The sequence below is a fragment of the Phaeodactylum tricornutum genome, chromosome 20 (genome assembly GCF_000150955.2).
Source record: "Phaeodactylum tricornutum CCAP 1055/1 chromosome 20, whole genome shotgun sequence".
Classification (NCBI taxonomy): Eukaryota; Bacillariophyta; class Bacillariophyceae; order Surirellales; family Neidiaceae; genus Phaeodactylum; species Phaeodactylum tricornutum.
In genome coordinates, this window is record NC_011688.1 from 657,253 (window position 1) to 679,398 (window position 22,146).

Below are 22,146 nucleotides of genomic sequence, written 5' to 3' on the forward strand. Positions count from 1 at the left end.
TACTGTCAGACACTGTTCTCGTCATGCCCCGAGGAAAGCGCAAAGCGACGTCCAAATCCCGGCCCGTCGCGACGACGAAACGGGTCAAGGCACCCGCGCCCCGTCGGGCGTCCCGCCGTGCCACGATCGCGCCGCGGTACGCCGACGATACGGCGTCGTCCGCTACGGAGGCGTCGCAAACTTCCGAGGGCAGCCACAACGAGGTCGTTGCCGAACGTCCACTGACGAGTAAGCGTGGAACGAAACAACAAAAGGGCGTTCTTCCTACCAAAATCCACCAGACAAAAGGCCGCAACCCGAAACCCGAACGTGCATCCCGGAGTGTCCGCTCGTCTCGGAATAACCCGGATTCCACTACCGACGCGTCGAGTGATGGCCACAATCCGGGATACCGCCAGGTCATGCGAAGCCCCGGCGACGATACATCGTCTGCGCGTAGTCGTCCCGTATCATCGCCGCTCCGCCCGGTCTCGATGGCATTGGCCCTGGAACGTCGTCGTGCCTGGCAGCAGGAAACAACACCTTCGGATTGGCGAGTCACCACTGCCATGGACTACTGACTGTGAAGGAAGGAATGGATCGCGCAGCCACGCATCCCGTGGATGTGAATACATATACTACAGGTATTTCCACACGTTTCTTTGGAAGAATCGTCGTGCGAAACAACCCACGCCTACGTGAGTGTCGATTGTCTCGACCACTTGTCAATTACCGGTAGTTTGGTAGACTGTACGATTGCTAGATTGCACCAGAGAAGGTTTCGTTTGGGATTGTCGTGTAAACGGCTTGTAGTCTGCTAGCCGTAGTATCGGATAATGTACAGTTGGGACTGGAAATTTCTCTAGCTCTAGGATAGGCAGCTGCGAGGTTGAGTAGAGACGACATACTCTGTCGCTACCGACGGGATGCAAAATGTTGGTGTCGATGCAAGCCCGCGCTGTGCGATTCCTAGCAATCTCGAGTGAGGGTTAGGGGTGTGATACCCCGTTCACACACTCATAACGTACGCTCATCGTTCTTAGCATATACCATATGTACAAAGAACAGAATTGCCTGCCCCTTTTCAAATATACGATCTTGACCCCTGCCGGACTGGCATTCTGGTTCTCGACTCCTATTTCCGGATTATTGTTACTTACAATTAGTTGGAGACGACAATGGAGAGGCAATAAGAAGAAATCTGTGCTTTCATAATCCCCAAAGCTTAAATTTTTACTATTTTAGAGTCTTGGTTGAAGAACGTCCATGTTCCGGTAACGTTAGCCGAAGGGCTTAGAACAGCTGTCCCGTGGCGATCTCGGCCCACACGGACCCGGGTCGGGCAAAACCTCACCTTTCGCCATCGTTCGATCGCATCTCTTATAGTGTCTCTCGCATCCGACCCTCTCACCCCAAGCCAACAAGAAAGGGGCACGGCACGTACGGGTAGAGCGGTCTGGTCTGGTACCCAAACACACACGCTGTCGGGTTTGACTCACGATACACACACACACACACATACGCATCGCGTCATCCCGCCTTTGTTTCACATACACATCCCCCTACTGCTTTCCTCCCCGTATGTAGGCTGTGGTGACGACTGACAGTGAGCCTTGACTCTAGATAAGTACAAGTTCGTCTGCCTTTTTGTCGGAAACCCGTGTGTCGACGTGGTTGGATACGATCCTCCCACATAATTCATTCCACATCACTACCCGCACTGTTTCGGTGGAACAGTGTCGTACTATCAATATACACGTGGTCTCGTGAGAATTGTGAAGTTATTCTCAAGAGTACCTCTAGGTATCTACCGCACACGATACGAGAAAACAGAATTGGGTTGTCAAGGAGAAGCGGTGTTCGAGTCTTTACCCACTTTTTCCGTTCGAGCCCATCCAGGAAAGATCCTCTTGAGCACCTCCCGTCGAATCGTCACCAGCCTCGCGACTCTGTCAGCACAAACATACAAACAAACAAATCAACCAGCGATGGAAACGGTCAAGCCGAGCGAAATGAAAAGGCGCGAAGCCGAAAAGAAGCACGTGTACTCGGCATCCGGAGCACCGCTGGGTACGATTTCTTCCCCCCCACGCACGACCGTCTCCACGCCGCCCTTGGGATTGAAAACGACCATTGTCTTCTCCGGTACCGGTGTCCCGATCGATACGCGTCTCGAATCACCCCCCGAGCTACCACCGGCCAAAACTGGGACGAGTCCCAACACGCGACCCCCGTTGCCACGCAAAAGATCCAAACGGAGTCAGCGGAGTAAAGGCAAAAGCCGAGACAAGAATACTTCCTCCACACCCACGATTTTGTGTTGGCTGATTCAGCGAGGCAAGTATGAGGATGCTACGGAACGCTTGCACGAAACTCCGCAGGAGGCTAGTATTTGGTGGGTGGAACGACCTCCGGGAGACGATGCCGCTGTTTCCCGGGCCTTGCCCATTCATTTGGCGTGTCGGAAACTCGCGGAAGAAACGGACGAAGCGGCTCGGGCTCGCCTCGGCGACTTTCTTTCCCACCTTCTTTTGATTTATCCACAAGGGGCAAGAATGCGTGACGACGGACACGTCGACCGGACTCGGATCGAGGACAGCCTACTGTTTTGCAACAGTAGTAACAACAGCAACAATAACAGCATTCGATCCGCCCGACGTACAGCGATTCCCGTCACGGGTCGATTGCCCGTGCACGATGCCGTGGCGGGGGGTGTCGACGAAGAAACACTCGCCTTATTCCTCACTGTATATCCGGAATCGATCTATTCCGTAGATGAGCGACGATTGTCTCTGTCGGAACTCAATCGACTCGCCACAAACGATCCGAATATTCAAGGTGTTCTGGATTTAGGCTACGAAGACTGGAAGTCGGCCTACGAATCGTCTCCGCTATCTGGAAGGTCCGCCTCAAAAATGGATGATTTGGTAAGTTGCGCTTCCGAGGCTCGGAACGCGGATATCAGCGCGTCAACGCCGATTTGCCTATTAGTCGACGAAGGCGACGAACTCTTTCCGGATAATGTCAGTGCCTTAACCACACCTGACGAGCTTTTACCTTCCGGTAACAATGTGTGGGGGATAGACCGACATGGCGACAAGATTGAGGACAAAGACAAAGAGGAAGTCTCTTCCGAACACGACGTTGTCGAAGAGGCAAAGCACGAAACTAAACCAGAACAGAACTCGCCGAGCTCCGACCCGGCTCCTATTGTGACCTGGGAACAGATTGAGGAACGCGCCCTCGCTTTGGAACGAGTACTTGGCGAGATGAAGACCAAAAATTACGACTTGCACGAGAAGATTCAAGTTTTATCCAAAGACCAAGGGAGGGAGATCATTTTGCGCGTAGATCGATCTCAGAAAACCGATTTGTACGGAATGGTGGATGTGTTACAACACCAGAATTTCGCTCTTGATCAAAATATTTATAAAACGGAAACATTGCTTCACTACTCAGTTTTTCCGAGCGACGAAGAGTCGGTGGGACGGCAACGGCGACGAGGAGAAATCGCACGTATGCTAGGCTGGCTGGATGTTGAAGAAAATGATAAAAGCAGCACTATCGAGGACAGCAGCGACGAGGAAAAGGTTAATGACACCACGTTGCAACAAATATACAATGAGCTCCACGAATCTTATGATCAGCAAAAAGCTGCCATCAAACAGTTTGGTTTCGTCTTTGAAAAACTCGGGATCAATCGTTTTGTGGACGAGGACAATGCATCTGCTGATACGGTGCCCCGGAGTGTCGTTTCCAATCTGACCGTGAACTCCGACGACTGGAGCTTTGGCTCCGATCATTGTGACGATGTCTCGCGTCCAGAGCGGTCTCGGAATGTCTTGCGCGAAGTAGAGATTGAATGGCCTGAAGACAGCGTAGATGCATGCCAAGTGAGTGACAATTTAAGTACCATTTTCCGCCACGCTGCCGCCATCACCGAAGAGAATGAAGATTGCCTGATGCCAACATCCTCTGGGGGGCACAATTTTGGAGTAGATAATCTAAGCCAAATCCTACGGTCGGCAGCTGCCAAGGAAACGAGGCGGAAAAAGGTCAAGCGTATGAAACCTGTCAGTCAAGAATTGACCATTCCGGCGCTCATGCCTGAAGGTGGTGCAAAGATGTTACCAGCAATAGCGGGCAGCCTGCAACACACCAAGTCTATTGGCTCTTTTCGATCGGCATCCAAATCCTCCTTGAAACAGAGCTTTTTTACATCAACTACCAAGATTTACGAGGTGCCTTCTGTCTTGCCGGAGGCTCCTGTTAAAAGTCCATCGTTAAAGTCTACGATTTCGGCCGAACGCTCCTGTCATGTAGCGTCGGCGTGTATATCAGACCCAATCCGGCCTCGTAGCATCAAGTCCAGCGAGGATCCGAAAAGAAGTGACAGTGAAAGTAAAGGTAGCGGTGGTGGATTCCGGCGGCAACAGCGGCGCCCGAGCTTGATGGATGGTGTGACGGCCTTGGCCGAAAAGGGGCGACTCCATACACGCGAGCACAATGATCAACAATCTCAATCTCCTTCGCATTTGCAGTCCGACGTTACAGATCTCCTGACTCCCGATGGTGACAAAAACGGCACGGACAATGACCATTGTGAGCACGACGAATTGAAGCTGTCCGACAGAAAACCTCCTATTGTGTCGTTTAACACTGTCTCTATACGAGTGTACGATCGTATTCTCAGCGATAACCCGGCAGCTGCTAGCGGCCCGAGTCTTGGTATTGGGTGGGTCTTTGTACCTCAAGATGTCAAATCAGTTGACGACTTTGAGATTTTGCGTGAGCCTATGCGCGCTCCGGAGAGGTTGCTGCTGACTCGCCAAGAGCGTGAACAGGTCTTTTTTGACCTGGGGTATACCCAGAAGGACGTGGCTGTTAACGTACGCGAGCTCAACAAATTGCGATCACAGCGTCGAAGAACGATTGTGAACCTTGGTTCCACAAGAGTTGAAGAAACGGTGGAAGTCGCCAAGCGGAAACTCAAATCAATCTTGCGACTGAAACGTAGTAGTCCTCTGGAAACATCCGCTAAGAATTTGCTTTCATCTACTTCCACAAATTCGACTACATCGTCCTCGAAAGACAAGGAAAAGCTCACAAGTGCCATCGAACAGAGTACGAGCAAGCCTTTGCAGCTAGCAATCAACCCAATTTAAGGTGCAAACGATGCCTTTACTTGAACGCTCGAGGATTCCTTTGTGACTGGAATTCCGATTGATTCTCCTTTGTAAACCTTACCATCATCATATGTCTGTGTATCACCAAATATTTACCGTTAACTAAACTATGCATTATAGGCATTTCCCTTTTTTCCGCACTTCGCGCAATGGCGTATTACAAGCTAGAAAGCTCGAACGTATCGGACCGGAGAGAAGTCAAGTACAGCCAGCTTGAATATCAGCGCTGCCATAAAGACAAAAGTTGCCAAGACTAACGGGGCGGTGTACACAAAAAGTATGCGGATGGCTGTTGCAGGTGATAGAGCAATTGCCTCAGGCTTCGTTTCTGCTTCCACCTGAGACGCCTGAGGTGCGCGAGCGAATCGGGGAGAATCTAGATCTATGCGCAAATACCAAGGTTCTACAAAGTCCCGACTGCCAAATCTTACGTCTGTCGCTGGGGGTGCCTCTAATTGGAGTACTCGCCCAGATTGTCGAACTTGCACAAATCCACGGCTTTCGGGCAATATGATGTACATGATAACTAAAGCGACGAAGTGGATATAGTTTCTCATGGTGTGTGGTGAACAAACAAATAATATGTCTACGAGTTTGACGTATATGGAGAGGTTGTTGTGGGACGGGAGACGACTAGAAGCGATACTGCAGTCTACTTCACAATCAGCGAATGCGGAATCACCCAAATGCGAACCCAAGCTCGGAACCGAACGCGGCGAACAATGGGTTTACATTAATCGGTCGTCATAACCCTACAAGATGAGACCTAGTCGAACTGGGTAGGTTCAGACGTATATTCCCTTGAATTTTTATGTTCTGGCGCGTTTTGGTCTAATTGCCGCTCGTGGTGTTGACTCTTTCACCAAACGCTTCGAACCTGAATTTATTTCTTGATTGTGTGTATCCGAGGTTATTGTCAAGTCTTCCATTGTACCTCCGGCCAGCACCTTTGCGGCTACCCAAAGTACTCGAGCAACTCGAGCCGAAGTCCATTTTTCTCCCAAGGTCTGGGCAATTCGAGAACATTCACGATTGACTCGCAAGTACACGGCTAGAGAGTAGTCTCTTTTGGGCTCAAAAGCATCGATGACTTGGTCGTACATGTAGCAGAAAGCAGCAGGATTGGTTCGACAAAGCAATGCGCTAGCTGTGGCCGGACCGACTCCTTGGAGCTTGATAACTTCCTGCAAGGCTTCCTTTACCGATAATTCGTTCGTAGACAACGCATTGTGTGCTTTTGCTATACCAGATCGCGTCCACTTGTTGACATCTTGCTCGGAGTTGGAGGCGAGGTACTTTTTAAGAGCGTGACGCGGTTTTCCAACGGAGAATTTCCATTCAACCAGTTTCAGCAGCTGCGATTTGGTCAAATATGTTGCGCCCTGGCATATACTATCAGCACCTGTCTCCAATGCTTTCGTAACACTTCCTCCTGCATCTGCAAATTGCGATTCGACGCGTTCCCAGAGTGATATATCCGCGGCAGTGAGCTTCTGCTGCAAGCGCACGGCGGCTGCTACACCAGGTCTCTTTTTTGACATACAGCTTGTAAAGGGGAGAGCACGGAGAGACAATTAACTTCAAATAAATCTAGGCGAACCTTCGTTTACTCACAGTCAATAGGAGTAACGGGCGAGACGGACCGGACGCGCATGTCTCACAGTCACTGTATTTCTGGCAACACAATTTCTCTCGGCTCCGACAGAAAAACTGGATTTCACAGCCAGTCAAGGTGTAATTCGCGAATCATGCGTCATCGAAGAATCGATTTTCAAATCCCTAACAGTAAGTGTACTTTGACACAGCGCTTCGAAAGGATTCCTCGGAATTCCGACGAAGACTTCCCAACAGGAAGCTGCCTGCGACGCCTTCACCAATTGGCAACGGGACCGCAATCCCCCACCTCAGAACTCATTTCTCACAAATTTACCACCGACCACGTCTTTTCTCACCACGGAAGCCAAACACCGTTTGTACTCTCTACCAGCACAAACCGCTTTGATCGCAAATCTTGCTATGACAATGAAACGTCCTCTAATTCTGCTTCTCGGTATTTCCAGTACTACAGCGTACAGCACAAATATGTCGCCGTCGCTGGATGTTGTGAGCTTTGCTCAGACACTTCGAGTTGCAAGTACTTCCACAATCATGGAACAAAATCGATCACTCTTGGAGAGTCGGATGTCCAAGCCTTACAAAGTGTCTTACGATCTTGGGATCGGAAGGAACTTTCCGTTTGTAAGCAAGGGTCAACAAGGCGAAGCACAGAGGGAACGTAAAAGCCGTGATCAGAGCGTATTTCATCACGCAACAGTCGAATTTTGGAATGAGCACCAAGCCGTTCGAGACCTTCCTGACCCAAGCAGACGTACACCTTCTGTAAAAGCCGCACGAAAGGGGAGCAAGGTGAAACCGATTGTACCAAACCGATTGGCGATCGATGCGCTCGCAATTATGGAATACGACGAATATCTGGGAGAGACTAAGGCGTCCGGCTCCTCGTCCTTCTCAAGGGCGCAAAACCGGCCTCACCCAATCATGACCGTGGCTGGCTCCTTCTCTGTACGAAATCTCGATGTCAATACTCCTTGGGTCGAAATGTTAATCCATGAACAGCAGCAAAAATTGAAGCTTCAAGCTAGCTGATAAATAAATCTAATCCTTTGAAGCCAATACTTTTCTGTTATGTTGAATTCGTGGCCTTGCTGTAAGTGTCCGCTGAAGCTGTGCGGTTAGCAACCTTAAAACGGCTCAATCCAAGTGCTTGGGAAAAGCCTCAGTGGCTCGACTAGGCAATGATTTTGGCAGCGAAGGTCAAGAATTCATGCAGACTAGCGTAAAAATACTTTTGAGCTGACCTCCTTGTAAGTATGAAGAGATTTTGCCAAAGTCTCCTGGATTTGTCTTTGGATACTTCCCGCATAAAAATGTTTTTTCCGATAGACAGTTCCTACGGTTTCCCCTCTCATTGTACATCGAACTGAATGGCCCTATCCAAAATTACTGTGCCCATTGACTTCGAGTGACTTTCAATTTCATGGGACATCTTAATAAATAGAGACGGTTTTCAATTGGACATTTCTCTGGATCTGATTGGATGCGATATATAGAGGTTGCTCCAATGCGAGATGTAAGGTTCTCTTCTTTCCGTAGACGCTGTCACCCCTATTTTTGGTTCAGCCCATTAATCAAATTTCTTTGTTGCAATAATGTGTCAAGCAGATGCTGCGAAACCGCTACTTATGTATTCTGTCTCTAGTCTCCAAGATGCTTTCGATATATACCGTACGCTCGGATTATAATTGGATGAAATTAATGAATTTAACATAGCAGCCCTTTTATATTGCCGTGCACCCAGGCACGTACACGACGATGAGCAATCTGCCGAGAAACGTGGACGATCCCATCTACATTCCTTACCTATGAACTCCGCCTCCATTCAAGTAAAAGCGTTCGAAAAAAACGAGCCGACGCAATCGATGTTAAGAAGCCAGTAATCAATATCGGCTCGGAAGGTGGTACACGTCTAGAAAAACTGCACAGTCGTGACCTACAGAGGTGCTAAGATACGCCTCTGCTGTGGTTGTTGTTGCTGCTGCAAGGCAGCGCACACATCGTTTCACTTGGGAGAGACTACACACATATGCACAGTGTAGCATGTTTCAGACTCACCAGGTAAACTCTCATAACGATGCGGACGGCAGCAACAAAACCGTGCCACGAGTGCCATTAGGTCGCCCAGTCTTACGGCAATGGGAGCTCACGGCTGAATCTTCCAAGTACGAAAAGTCCATTGCCGCTCCTTCAGATCACGATCTTGTCCTCATGTGGACAATCTGGGGAACGCTTCTGTCGATACTGAGTCTCATCCTGCTCGTCATCTTTCTTGCTGTGTTGTCCTCCAAAAAGGCACGGCGTAATTCCTTCAATCTTTATTTATTGTTCATGATTGGACCAAACATGTACTATAGTTCCCAGTGTGCAATTACCTGCGCCTGGAACGCCATCTTGGGTCACTATCAGAGCTCCCCCATGTGTTTGTACCAGTCGTGGTATCTCATTTTCGGAAGTGGGGCCAATTCCTGGATGATTGCCGTAATTGCGTACGAACTGCACCGCCTATTGCGTTTCTCGCGTCGACGACAGCGTTACTTTCCACCGCGGCGAGCCCGGGTGGTCACCGTATCACTACTTGTGTATGCGTGGGTGGCCTTTCTAGCATTTTGGGGCGTTCTCTCCTTCCCGTGGCTACCGCACGATACCAACGCTCAGAACGGTGCTTTTTGTATTCCCATCGAAACGAACCGCCGCGGGTCCCAAATCACTGGCTGGCTACTCTTTTTACCGCTGCTTATCATGATCCCTTTTGCGTACACGCTCGTCGTTATTGCCGATGTTGTATGGAACAAGTTGTTGCCGCAGAGGGGGGCGGCCCGTGTTCTGGCCGTTTACTTTTTTCGTCTCGCCGGTTTGTACGCGCTTACCTGGGCGCCCACCTTTGTTGTATTATATGCAGTGCGCGATCAGGGACCCTGGGTGACCTGGGGTTGGGGGACCATTTCGCATTTACACGGACTTTTGGCTGCCTTGGTGGCCCTTTGGAAACCCGACATTGCGCAAGCCTTTCGAAGCTTCGTTAGTTGTCGAGCGGATCACGGTTGCCGTGGTTGTGTCTGTGCCACCGTGAACTCTTCGACCATGGAGTCTTCCGACGACCAATTGGAGCCTACTAGTACACATCATGGTCAAGATGATGAAGACGGTACGACGTGCAATCTAAGTTCCATGGGCGATTCTGCTACTTTCTCGATGAAAGCGAGTTCCTCGTCGTCGTTCCGACGCTTGTCGCCATTGCCTAGCGTCCTAGCGATTATAGAAGAAGCCGACGGATTGGAACCTTGATGTTCACATTCACCTTTATCGACAGTGGAGCAGGCCGACCTCTCAAAGAGAACAAAGAAGAGTGCTTCACTCCCGTTTAATGAGGGTAATGGTGGCTTGACAACAAACTTATGACGAGCGTTGCATTATCCTCACTGTGGCATGCCTTTCTGAAGCAAACTGCTATCGATGCTGATAACGAGAACAACATTGCCGATTGTGATAAATGTCCATACATCAAAGTGTCCAAGGATGATTGAACCACAATCGATGAAATTTGTGCACAGCAAATGTGCCGGCTCCAGTGAATTTCAAGAAGTTTGAGGCGTAGCAGTGTCAAAATGCTTATCTGGTGGTCAAGTGACATACAAGCGAATTTCTTTGTAAGAAAGAGGATGACTTTTAAATTATCGCTTACCATGGCTTGACGTGGAGAAGCGAACAAGCGAAAGCCGTCAATAGGAAAAATGCGCTCCTTTGCGGACGTCACAGCCTTCAGCGAGGAGATAATTGTGGAATGACGCCATCCGAGAGACAGACTGCGCGAAAAAAATGGATCTTGCTCTGCCGGTCCAGACAAATGACTAGCCGTCTTGGTGGTGAAAAATGTCGTAGCTTGTGATTTACTCTTGACGAAAGCGAGCATGTGAAGTCCTGCTATTCCTCCTTTGAGAATCCTGGCCTCACCAGAAAAGCTTGTCATGGCAAGGTTATGGATTTTATGTATGCCATGATCCGTCGTGTGATTGCGTCCCTTGCTCGGGATGAACCTGTGACACAAAAACCACTTCTCGGAGTGCCACTGTGGTAAAAAGAGAGTCCCACCCAGAAACGCCCAATCTTGTACAAAACTGATACAACACCAAGCCGATGTCGTTTGCCAGCATCTGCGTCTTGAATAGCTCTTAAATATCTTTGATTTTGCTCCACTGTTTTTCAGGAAGTTGCCAGCAAGATGAGAAGAAGCCATGACGAGCGCGCTTACAGAACCCTCATATTGGCCTGAGGATCAGCTACGTGAAAAATTACAAGTCCGATGTCCCATTTTTCGGGGTGGGTCGACAGCAGGCCGCTGTCGCCCGCACAGGAGGCGTCTAGACACAAATGCGACGAAGTGTTTTTCTTCAGAACATTTGGAGCAGAAGGGAAGAACCGATCACTGGAGACATTGTATAAGGATGTACGCAAAATGGAAAGGCAAACGAGGGCGCCGATTAGCCCAATCGAAGTCTTCCATCGTGGGGTGCTCCTTTTCCGTTCATCCTGCTGGACTTCAGCACCATTGACTTCGTGCTTTGTCGTCGCCAACATTCTTGGATTGATTCAATCAACCGGTAGTAAGTAGGTTCGCGGCGTCATAGCATTGCATCTCCTCTCCCTCAGGCCAGATACGCCTTCCAGTTGTTGATTTGCTATCCATGCGTCTCTACTGCCGGCGCGCGCATTTGTCGATATGACACAGTGTTGCTCTCTTGTCGTGGGTGTCTGGCGTTTCTACTGAAGACTGCGGACGTTCCTCACGGGACCCACTACCTTGGAGGACAGCTTTCGACCATTCCAGGTTGAAACAATGTGCACGGAGCTGCCGAGAAGTGAACTTCATGTTCCAACATGGAATTGTCGTGGTTACGCGTGCCAATCTCAGTTGCTTATTTATTAACCAATAAAGGGAACGCGACCATATATGCTGTAGTATGTGACAATTTTCGATCACAGTCACTGTTCGTTCCGACTCGAGCGCCGGAAAAACATTTACATTAACTGCAAATCAATGAAATTTGTTACACTACATTAGTAAGACTGACTATGAGTCCACTACCAAATCATGAAAGCATCCTAGCGGTGACAGACAGAGCAACATTTCCCAATAGAGGATTTTCAATCTCGGAGAGCGAAAATGCACGTGCTTTAACATGCAAAGAGGAATTCGGTTGGAGGAAGAAATTTATTTGGAATTGGACTAGGACGAAAGGCGTGAGACTAGGAAGATACCTGCGTCACAGTCAATAATCTTGGATCTCATATACCTTACTGTTAGTTATTCGCTTCTCCGTATTGTCTCGGTGGGCTTTTTTGTTCGAATGAAAAATAGCGGAGGCTGTGTATGCGAAGAGAAATTCCCACGTAAGTATCTTTGTTCTTTGGAACACCGCACTTAATGATATAGTTAGACTATCCTTGCCAAATCATAAATTTGCTGACTGTGACTGTTAAACGCATTCCAAGGTTGACTGTGAATGAAGTATGGACAAATCTTACATCAAGCAGAAGTGCAAATATTGATGCCACTTGTGGCAATTTCTGTTTCGACTAGCAGAAGCTAGCTAGAGGGATAATTCTAGCTCGTTTATTGAACCCTACTCGCGCGGGGAAATGGTAGCGCGGGCCCGAATCCGGAGTTGGCTGTGAAACAGCGTCGCCTGTTGCCTGCCTAATCGACATGCAAAAACTGGACGACCTTCTCCTTTTGTTGAACGCTTCCCGTTTCCTCCTCTTTGCTGCATTTGCTTTGCTAAAGATATACTCTTCTGCTTGCAAGATATCTTTGTTGTATACGTTGCGGACGTTGTTGAAGCGCGGTGGGTGCAATCAACCGTAGCGAACGAGCCGAAATTCCCTCGGCGTCATTCTCAACGACGGGTCGAGCGCCATTGCTAGATCCGCAATCGCTCTTTATCCGTTTCCACGCTGAGGTGTTTCGTTTCATTCGCGTCGGAATTTTCAATGCCGTCCTTGATTTTGGCAACACCATCCGCTCGTTGTTTCTCGAGCACTCGCTCCGCAATGCGCAGCCTCGACGGTCGCTACGGTAGACGTATCTTTGGGAGTCTTTGGCCACATCAACCCCAAGCGTACGCTTCCGTTACTACGGAGACGATCAACTCGAAGAAGAGGGAAGATTTTACAGCCAGAACCCGTTGGGCGGTACAAATCTTCTCACGAGACCAGCGATTGGCCCATCTTGGAAGCTCGTCCTTGCCGCGATTGTTCACCGTGCGAAACTTCACCACAACGTCCTCCTCCACGCCGAAGCCGCCCCCGCAAAACAGCGACGACAATCAAACGGACAACCCGACAAACGAGCCCGACACCACGTGGGATCTTACCACCAAGAGTCTTGGCCAAGTCATTTTTTTGAATTCCTCACACTCTGGAACTATCTTGCTGGCGAGTCTGGCCTTGGGCGATCCATACTTGGCTTTTTTGGCAGGAGTCGGCACCGTCACAGCCAACGCCACGGCCCGGAATGTCTTGCAACTCGACGCACAAGTCTACGGTAACGGCTTGTGGGCCTACAACGGTGCCTTGGTCGGATGTGCCACGGCCGTCTTTGTCGCGCCCCTCGCCGACAGCGCCAACACAGTGGCAATGTTGAGTCCCGTACTGACGGGCCTCGCGATTACCACCACCGGAGCGGCGGTGTCAACGGCTGTCACGGCTAGCCTGTCCCGCACCATCACGTCCATGCCCCAGTGGACTTGGGCCTTTAACGTTGTGGCTTTAAGTATTTTGTTGCGCACGCAGCCCTTGCGTCCAACATTCGACCCCAACAGCGTTGGCGCGACGGAAATGGTCGCCCCCTCGACAACGTCTCTGCTCGAGCTCGCCACGGGGCCACTGAAGGGTGTGTCGCAAATTTTTGTCGTCGAATCGGCATGGACAGGAATCGGAATACTCGCTGCCATTCACGCCTACTCCCCACTCCTGGCGGGACACGCTCTTCTCGGCAGTACCGTGGGCATGCTCACGGGAACAGTCTGTTGCAGTGACGCAGCAACGGCGGAACTCGCCGCCGGCTTGTTTGGTTTCAACGCCGCCCTAACGAGTCTGGGAGTTGGAGTCTTTTTTCGTAACAACACGGCGGCTTGGGTCTTGTCCGGTACGGGAGCGGTCGCCACCACGGTTCTGTTTGGGGCCCTACAAAATGTGCTCGGTGCCTTGCACAGCCCCTGTCTGACCTTGCCCTTTTGCATCACCATGTCGGCGTGCTATCAATTGGGTGGGAGAGTGGGCGGGCCGGAAGGTGTCGTTCCGAGCCTTGAACTAGCGACGAATCCGCATTCGCCGGAACAAAACCAGTAAACCTGATTTTGGGGTTATAATTGTAAAAATTGCCAATGTAATTATATGCGTGTGGCGGGAAGTTGGCCACCAACGAGTCTCTCGCAAGTCTGTGTAGCGCCCTGCAGGATATGGCGTCCTCCTTTTGTTCAGGGTCTCATCGAGCCGCAAAACACCTCTGTCGACTTCATGACAGCAAAACCAGGTTTTTCAAAAGGTCAACCGACCTTCTACATTATAGGAAACCGGTGAATGATCCCGGTGTATTGATTCGTACGGGAGAACAACCACAAGCGAGGATTATCAAGTTGCTACGAGTTCCGTGGCATATATCACCAATGTTTGCTCTCGAACGCCTTCCACCAATCTTAACCTGCACGCTAGCATCAGGATACAGAGAAACGAAAACGAACCAATATAAACAACACGTTCTTTTGTTGTAGAGAACACTCCCCAGAGACAGTATGTGAATTCCGACTCGAATTTACAAAAGGTCAGGCCCATGAGCTTGAAGTTGTGTCTAGGGGGGATGAAGCATCCTGGGCGCGATATGTCTTACTTCGTTCAACACGGACTCTATATTATTCTTATTACCAGTACCTTCATCCCAATGTAGCCTTCTCCTTTTCATCCGGGATGGTATCGGCTAGAGAGCCTTTCTCGATGGGCGCTCTTTCGTTGTCCGACACTGCTACTTGGCCATCTTTTTTCTCGGCCGGCTTGGTTGCATCGCTTCCATCAGAAAGAGAAGTACTGGCGCTGCTGACGAAGGATTTGGCGTGCGCCGAGGCCATGTAGTTCTCGAGCGTGACGGCGAGCTTGGCCGCTTCGGTCGCGAGTCCAACTTTGACGAGGAGGACGCGGGTGGCTTTGGTGGCGGGATCGAGGGTGGTAATTTGCACGTGCTTGTCGGAGGGCCTCGCCACGACGCTTTCCCGCCAGACCGGTACGTTCCAGAGCAAAATGGTGACGGGTCCGCTGGGATCGACCTGACGACGCTGGACGAGGCGCACGTGCTGAGTGACTGGATTTTGTAAAACACGCAAGGGACCTACACCAACTTCTTGCCAAGAAGAGGAGACAGTGGTGGTTGCTGCCGCCGTTGTACCGTCGGGATGAGCGTGATTTACGTGGGAATCCGAGTCTGGAGAAGATGTAGTCGTGGTGGAGTCGGCGACGGGCGGAACTAACGCATTGTGACTCGGCGGGACCGAGGGCGGTGCCACCGTTGCTGAGGCGCCGGGAAATTGTGATGGCGCAGCACTGGTTGAAGTTCCCCAACGGTGGGTCCGACAGCGTTGTTCCCATATCACCAGCTCGTCTTCTTCCCCCGACGTGACCTGATATGATGAAGGCCAAAGTGCGGAAGGAGCGGTTGTTGCTTTGATGGCAGCTTTGTCCGGACTGGTCGATTTGCTTTCCGCCTGGGGTTTATTGATATTGGTCGGAGGTGATGTGGCACCGGCCGTGTTCTTATCATCGTGATGCTCGGCCTTGTTGTCGGTAGCGGTAGCAACGGTGTGAGCGAAGGAGAATGCGTTGCTGCTACCGTTGCTATTGCTGTGGTTGACAGCATTACCGAAGCCCGCAAAACTACCAAAGACGCTACCACCGGATCCAGAGTTGGTGCTAATGGCATCGACAGTGCTACTCTGGTTGTTATCGGTAGTGGCGGTACCAACGCCCCCTTCACTGTTGGAAAGGTTGGTATTGGGAAGAGTCGTAGGGAATCCGTTCGTAGCGGTGGTGGCAGGAACGACGGTCCCAAATCCGCGGAACGCAGTGGAAGCTCCAAAGACCGGTGCCGCAGTGGTGGTGGCGGTGGTGGTAGTAGTAGTAGTAGTAGCAACAACGTTCGTGGGTTGCGGTTTGGCGTCTGGAGCAGTGTCCCCGGACGCCGCCGATCCCAAGGTGACGTTGGCAAAGGGATTCTTTTGGACTGGAAGAGTCACAACGGAGCCGTCGGCATTCCGTGCAACTTTGAGACGACGTCGGGATTGGATCGTAGCGGCGTCGGCGCGGACAAAGACGTCGGGTCGCTGTCGAGCCTCGTCTTCGTCCGCATCGCTGAGCGTCCGTGCTTGACGGTTTTCGTACTCGTCCTTGTTGATCTGGTGATCCGCAACGCGCTTTTTCGAAGTCATGCTGTGGCGGCTTTGGTAGATTTGTAGGTAACTACCGGACGTAAGGTGGTATCGACAGACAGGGAGGAAGGACTGTTCGAAATATCGAAACGATTGCTGACGAATCAAGGGCCAATTTCGTGTTATCGTTCACTAGTCGGGGACGAATCTGGTTTTTTGAAAGGATTGTAGGGAGAGGAAGAAAGTGAATGGCGGATGGACTCTTTGGGTAGGTACCACACCGGCAAGAAGTTGTGGATGTATCAACAGGGGTGGCGGGACGTTGCCTCTCGCCATGGTCGTTACTGGGGCGGTGCCGTTTGGAGAAGGAACTTTGGGTGCGTTGTCTGACCCCTCGGTAGGGTATTATAGAGTGCAGCCACCCATATTTAATAGCAAAGTTAGTTAGTATCACAGTTACGGGTAGTATGTATAGAGCCTCTCTCCTCCACAATAAACCGTCAATCAATCGAGTGCCGTCGGTCGAAACGACAAGTTGCCGTGCTCTCTCGGTGATGGTACGAACGTTTGCTCCACTGGCACTTTCTAGTCGATTGAGAGTCGTTGTTCCGTGCTACTGTGGGCGAGCGAGATTCACGCGTCAACTGGGATGGAACGTGAAATGTAGGGAGACGCAAGCAAAACGACGGAAAAATTATGCAGTCGATGGGAACTACAAAGCACAAAAGGCTCGAATGGACGGTCGATACGCGTTTCGTTCTGTCACCGAATTCATAGTGACAGAATTCACGGCAATCTGTGGCTAGATCTACTCGGTAATGGACCAAGTGTTCGAAACGATTCAGTCTTAATGGAGAAGTGAGTTTTTGCGAGTCCACTCCGGAACGAGACTGGTCTAGTGGCCATGGACCTAACAGTCAATGCTTTACGCTGACGGTCGTCGAAAAACTTGAAGAGTTGGGGCAGTTTCGTGGCGACGAGATCGACTAGCTGGCAGTGACCACAACTTACAGTTTGTGGTTGGACCAGGTGAATAGCAGCAAGCAATCAATCTGTCAACGATATTTCGTTGGCTCTAGAGCTACTGGTCGACACTTTGCTAACAGTAAGTTGAATGAACCGATCCGGGATGGGGTCGCTTTTTCAGTTGACTATTGATCATTCACTGTCAGCTTTGGCAACAGTGTAATAGTAATGGTAAGAACTCTTCCCACAGTTGGTGCTGTTGTCAGGAGAGAGGCATGTCCCCAAACTTTCCAATAAAGATACTAGGATTGCTCTACACTCTTTTTGGTAGAGAGGGAGAAATGACAGGCCTACTTACAGTTAGACCGTGAGAACTTTCAGGTACACAGCCCATTGGCGATCTACGGGACCAGGCAGGGTTCGGCTATGCCGTATAGAAACAGGAAAGTTTCATTATTATTGACGATAATAGTTTGGTTCCTGTGACCCACCGCAAAATCGAAACTTTCCGACGGGCCAAAGGAAAATGTACCGAGCAATGATTCGTGAAACCCAAAGTTCCAACTTTGTCCGTATTGTTGTCGGCGGGTATTGTTGTTTGTATCAGAGAGAGCCAGAACAAAACATACGGTAACCGTATCAAAACGGGAAAACACAGAGAAACCTGTTCCGCACGCCAGTGGATGTTTCGTCGCTTCCGGAACGGCGGACGCACGGAAACGGGAAGGTCCGTGCGTCCGGACCAGCGGTATTCGAAGCCCACTGACACCCGCGCAAGCTGGCGTGGACACCCTCCGGAACAATCGTGTCAGTGACGCGGTCGTTGTCCGGACTGGGGGACAACCAATCGGAGGTCCCGGTGTCACCGACGCAGGAACAGCTGGCACGCATACTGTAGGTACCTACTTACGTAAGTAAGTAGGTTGTAGGCGGCGTAACTTATATGTCAGAAAGTGTTCCTTGCCGTACGGTATCGTACGGCATCGTGATATTGTCACTGTATAGATCACAAGAGGCACGAGCAGCAACAATCCGAACGAGATTTCGCTCCTCTCACACTCCCTCTCGTCACACGGTCCGTCGAGCCACACTCGGTGACGAGTGCAACGTGTGTGTGGTACCTGTATCATCCTCGTTGTCCCATTCCAAACCGAACCGAACGAAGCAAGTTACACAGTCTCTCGACTTTTTTCGTTTTCTCTTCCGAAAAGGCCATTTTTGCCCGTGAGGTTTGTTTGCTTACCATTCATCGTCGTTCTTCGTTGGTGGAATCCGATTCTTCTCGATTGGACTCTACTGGGAGAATTTGGAACGGCGGATCGTCGCAACTACTTTACTTTCCACTCACAACAACAACAACAACAACAACAACAAGCGAGCAGTGGATAGCATAAAACCACGAGTGCCGCTTCCATTCGTCTCTCCATTCCCATAATAGTCAGTCAGTCTTTCTCCAACAACTGATTGATTGATCAATCAATCGTGTACGCATCCCGACATTGACTCTTCGAAATACACACACACACACATATCAATATACATACACACAAAATCATGCCAAAGGCAACCGAGACAAAAGGCAACTTGGGTCGTCGGCGATCGCGGGTTGCTCAGAGCAGCATCAGCAGTAACCGAAACCGAACCAACAATGGTGTACGGGTTTGGTTCTTGATGGCGATTGTGTTGCTCGTGGCTACGCTCTACGTGACCGACACGATTGCCTTTGCCCCGCCATTGCCGTTGCAGCAGAACCAACGACAAGAACAACACCCACTGCAACTGTCATTGTATTCCAAGAACGATCCGACCCACGGACCCTATGAACCGTCTTCTTGTTACCACAGTCGGCGGAGAACTCGCCAGGCATCTTCAACCTTCACAAAATCATTTACAAGCACTTGCGGCAATTCGTTGGGCTCGGCCTTGCAAGCGTCTTGTTTGGTACCGCCACCGCCACCCTCGCATTTACAGTTCCTCGAACAAGGCAGTGTATGGGAAGATGCCCCCTCGGTACAGGCGTCACAACACCACCGATCCACACGCAAATACCGGCGTCGGACGGTACACGGGTCGACTTGGAAACACGGTTCTCCTTCGTTGCAGGATCCCGCGATCGTCACGTTGGTCAAGAAGGCACCGCACGATTCAATCACCGCTCCTACCAATAGTAACAACGCGTGGGAAGACTTGGTGCAAACCGTTCTTCCTTCCAGTAGTAGTAGCAGCAGCCGCACCGAATCTACCGTCACATCCATCGACAGTGACCCCGCCTATCAACGCCGCAAGGCCGACTGGGCGAGCAAGTACGCGTCCGTGGAAGCCCTGCGGGCAACTTTTGGAGTCAACCGCAACGGTTTCTGGGGAGATTTAGACGCCGACCGGACGCGCCGTTTGTACAAAACGCTCCTGCCCAAGGCACTCTTGGAACTGCACGCCATGGGCGTGCAGGCCCAGGATTTAGCCCCTCTCGCCTACCGTGCCCGCGTCGCCGCCAAACTGTACGCCCGCGAACGATCCTACGTTACCCTCCGCATAGGAAGTCACATGCTCGACGGAATACGAACCTGGCAACGCTACGGACAATTCGACGTTACCGGTATGAGCTACACGCAGGTATGGGAAAAGTACGCCAAGGCCATTCTCGAAGATGCTGATGAAGATAACGAATCCCACGCCGCCCTCCGCGAAGAAGATGTTACCGCACAAATATGTCTCAAGATTTTGGAATCGTCGTGTCGGAGCAACACCATGATTGATCGATTGTGCCTTGCCAGTGGCAGTCACAACAGCCATCACGAGGATCACGATACGACCTGCTTAGTGCCGCCACACCATTGCGACGATCTCAACATTCTCACGCAGGATTTGGAACGCGACGTGTGGAGTATTTTGGACGAGGCCCAGACCCGTGCACATGATCCTCGACCTCACTCACCGACCGAGCACCCACCGTCGTACAATGTACAGCGGTGGCGTACGCTGCGTACGCTGGCCCGGGTCAAGCGACGTTTGGAACGCTTACAGCACCATCCTCACCCGGATTCCCAATAACCACCACCGCTGGACTCCGCATTCGTGCGGTCTCGGCATGTCACTACTACTGAATAAAAACAAAACATGTGCACACACAAGGTAGCCGCTGCCAATCCACCTGGTTGGTTGTTTTCTCTCACAATAAACAACCGCAACCTAGTAAAATACTGTTTCAACGAGAAGAAGAAAAGATATTATTCACTTTGCTGTAGGACTCTGATGTTGCTGTTGATGGTCTTGTAGCTGGATTAGTCGAGATTGGGTAAGATTTGATAATTCCACGGACGGTGAACAGGTCTGCTAGATGCTGCATGGTACTGATAGGACTCAGGACGACGTACAGAGCAATTTGCAATTCCATAATCTTGTGTGCAGTTGCGGACAATCTCCCCATTCACCCTCTGCTATGTTGCTATTGTGTACAGGTACACTAGCATCAACTGTAAGCCACAGGCTTGTCAAGTAGGCTTGCAAGACAAGACAAGACAAGTTGTTGCTTATTTTTAGGAATCATGTTTGGTATAGTGCTTTTGGAACAGTACAATTGTGGGAAGCCCAAAAGCTGTGCCTCCGCTCTTCAAGCAGCGTAAGTTCCTCGGGAGTTTTCAGGGAAGGTAATGTGACAAAGTGTAAGTTAAGATTCCCTTTCATATATAGCCCTTCGCAAGGATCCAACACCTTTACATATTTTGCCTCATCTGACGTGAACCAACATTTGAGCAGCAAGTTTAGAAGAGATTGATCCCGGCGATGCTCCACAAAAGACGGTGCATTTGGGATCAGAGATTCCGTGTCAGATATTGCACTGTAGTCTTCGGTGGCTCGCTGCCACTCTTCAATAAACTGTATGACACGGGGAGTAGGGCGGAAAATATGCAGCCCAGCGCGCCACTGACCAGAGTCCTGGAGCGCCTTTGTCGGTTTTCCACAGTATGCTTCAAATACGTCCTGTTTTGTATAATCCTTCTCATTAAACTTCATTTGTGTTAGAGCCCAGTCAATATTTGGATTTTGAATCATGTATTCGATAAAAACTGCCAAGCCTGGCCACCAATTGGTCTGGTCGTAGTCAGCATAAACCAGCACATCATCTGGTGACAGCTGCTTCAAGACATCCAAGATCACAGCCGGCTTCCAAAACCACCAGCCTCCACCCTTAGAAGATTCATGTGTCGGATCTTTCAGGAACTGCAAATGTTCCTGGTACGGTTCATAGTTCAGCCAATGGTCGGGAACTTTGAAGTGAGAGATGGCATCAGAGGTATTCCGTAGCCAGGGAAACTTCTGGATCACTTCCCTTTGTCTGTCTTCAACATCCTTTTGAAACTTGTTGTTGTATCCCATTTTTCCAGTTAGATGAATAACGCGCTGATTGGGTTTGAGAGGTATGTGTCGGTATGGATCCTTGCTATCGCAGTAGGACTTATCGGAAGTGTTTAAAGTATTTGAAGCAAAGTCACGCAGCACCGAATCAGCACGTGTTGGGTGATGTCGAGGCTTACGCGTTGGCTGTACAGTTTGGGCTTGCAATGACTGATAAGATTGCAGAGCCTCAATCATGTCGACATTTTTACAGTTGATCATTGCAAAATTCCTTACAAGCAGAAAAATGAAGCAAACTCCGGCAAGCAGGATTGGTATGCGAACTTTCTTCTTTGTAATGGTCTTTTCTGGAGCCATGTTGTCAAAATGAGTGCGTAGATTCCTTATCAATAGTCTTGGAAGTGAATACCTGGTAAATTAGGATAAGAGGAACGCTTTTCTGCGTCGACCAAATTGAATGTGATGAAGTGCGGTGGGCTAAACGGCACGGTGCAAACTGTCGGCCTGGAAGCTCCTGGTATGATCTCTACGTGATCAGTCGTACCACTAGTCACGTAAGCAATAACTTCGAACAACACTGTCAACCACTTTTGCATTTAACTATTTTAAAAATTGTTGTTTTCAGTTAGCAA

At 50.2% G+C, this 22,146-nt stretch overlaps 8 protein-coding genes and 1 pseudogene across 9 annotated transcripts, besides 1 other annotated feature; 6 read left to right on the top strand and 3 right to left on the bottom strand.

The window, feature by feature from the left end:
- Positions 1-23: 23 nt before the first annotated feature.
- Positions 24-560, top strand: PHATRDRAFT_39766 (predicted protein; the record flags this gene model as incomplete). Its single annotated transcript, XM_002183612.1, has 1 exon — positions 24-560. One exon carries the CDS (start codon positions 24-26, stop codon positions 558-560), a length of 537 nt encoding a protein of 178 aa, XP_002183648.1.
- Positions 561-1,967: 1,407 nt separating this feature from the next.
- Positions 1,968-5,144, top strand: PHATRDRAFT_49122 (predicted protein; the record flags this gene model as incomplete). Its single annotated transcript, XM_002183613.1, has 1 exon — positions 1,968-5,144. The coding sequence occupies one exon, from the start codon at positions 1,968-1,970 to the stop codon at positions 5,142-5,144; it is 3,177 nt and encodes a 1,058-aa protein (XP_002183649.1).
- Positions 5,145-5,974: 830 nt separating this feature from the next.
- On the bottom strand, positions 5,975-6,710 carry PHATRDRAFT_49123 (predicted protein; the record flags this gene model as incomplete). The annotated part of the gene is made up of 1 exon (XM_002183752.1): positions 5,975-6,710. Exon 1 carries the CDS (start codon positions 6,704-6,706, stop codon positions 5,975-5,977), a length of 732 nt encoding a protein of 243 aa, XP_002183788.1. The 5' UTR covers positions 6,707-6,710.
- A 203-nt stretch (positions 6,711-6,913) lies between these two features.
- PHATRDRAFT_39769 (predicted protein) lies at positions 6,914-7,811 on the top strand (the record flags this gene model as incomplete). Its single annotated transcript, XM_002183614.1, has 2 exons — positions 6,914-6,950; positions 6,982-7,811. The coding sequence occupies 2 exons, from the start codon at positions 6,914-6,916 to the stop codon at positions 7,809-7,811; spliced, it is 867 nt and encodes a 288-aa protein (XP_002183650.1).
- Positions 7,812-8,801: 990 nt separating this feature from the next.
- Positions 8,802-11,188, top strand: PHATRDRAFT_49124 (predicted protein). Its single transcript, XM_002183615.1, has one exon. It carries the CDS (start codon positions 8,823-8,825, stop codon positions 10,065-10,067), a length of 1,245 nt encoding a protein of 414 aa, XP_002183651.1. The 5' UTR covers positions 8,802-8,822; the 3' UTR covers positions 10,068-11,188.
- Positions 11,189-12,830: 1,642 nt separating this feature from the next.
- On the top strand, positions 12,831-14,129 carry PHATRDRAFT_39772 (predicted protein; the record flags this gene model as incomplete). The annotated part of the gene is made up of 1 exon (XM_002183616.1): positions 12,831-14,129. The coding sequence occupies one exon, from the start codon at positions 12,831-12,833 to the stop codon at positions 14,127-14,129; it is 1,299 nt and encodes a 432-aa protein (XP_002183652.1).
- Positions 14,130-14,665: 536 nt separating this feature from the next.
- PHATRDRAFT_49127 (predicted protein) lies at positions 14,666-16,463 on the bottom strand. Its single transcript, XM_002183753.1, has one exon. It carries the CDS (start codon positions 16,250-16,252, stop codon positions 14,711-14,713), a length of 1,542 nt encoding a protein of 513 aa, XP_002183789.1. The 5' UTR covers positions 16,253-16,463; the 3' UTR covers positions 14,666-14,710.
- A 1,765-nt stretch (positions 16,464-18,228) lies between these two features.
- On the top strand, positions 18,229-20,377 carry PHATRDRAFT_49128 (predicted protein). The gene has a single exon (XM_002183617.1). The coding sequence runs from the start codon at positions 18,713-18,715 to the stop codon at positions 20,207-20,209; it is 1,497 nt and encodes a 498-aa protein (XP_002183653.1). The 5' UTR covers positions 18,229-18,712; the 3' UTR covers positions 20,210-20,377.
- Positions 20,378-20,671: 294 nt separating this feature from the next.
- PHATRDRAFT_49129 lies at positions 20,672-21,942 on the bottom strand (annotated as a pseudogene; the record flags this gene model as incomplete). The annotated part of the gene is made up of 2 exons: positions 20,672-21,151; positions 21,172-21,942.
- Positions 20,672-21,942: a sequence feature (predicted protein).
- Positions 21,943-22,146: the final 204 nt, after the last annotated feature.

Coding starts and splice junctions, on each gene's coding strand:
- PHATRDRAFT_49124 (XM_002183615.1), top strand. CDS start 8,823: ATGTTTCAGACTCACCAGGTAAACTCTCATAACGATGCGGACGGCAGC.
- PHATRDRAFT_49128 (XM_002183617.1), top strand. CDS start 18,713: ATGCCAAAGGCAACCGAGACAAAAGGCAACTTGGGTCGTCGGCGATCG.
- PHATRDRAFT_49127 (XM_002183753.1), bottom strand. CDS start 16,252: ATGACTTCGAAAAAGCGCGTTGCGGATCACCAGATCAACAAGGACGAG.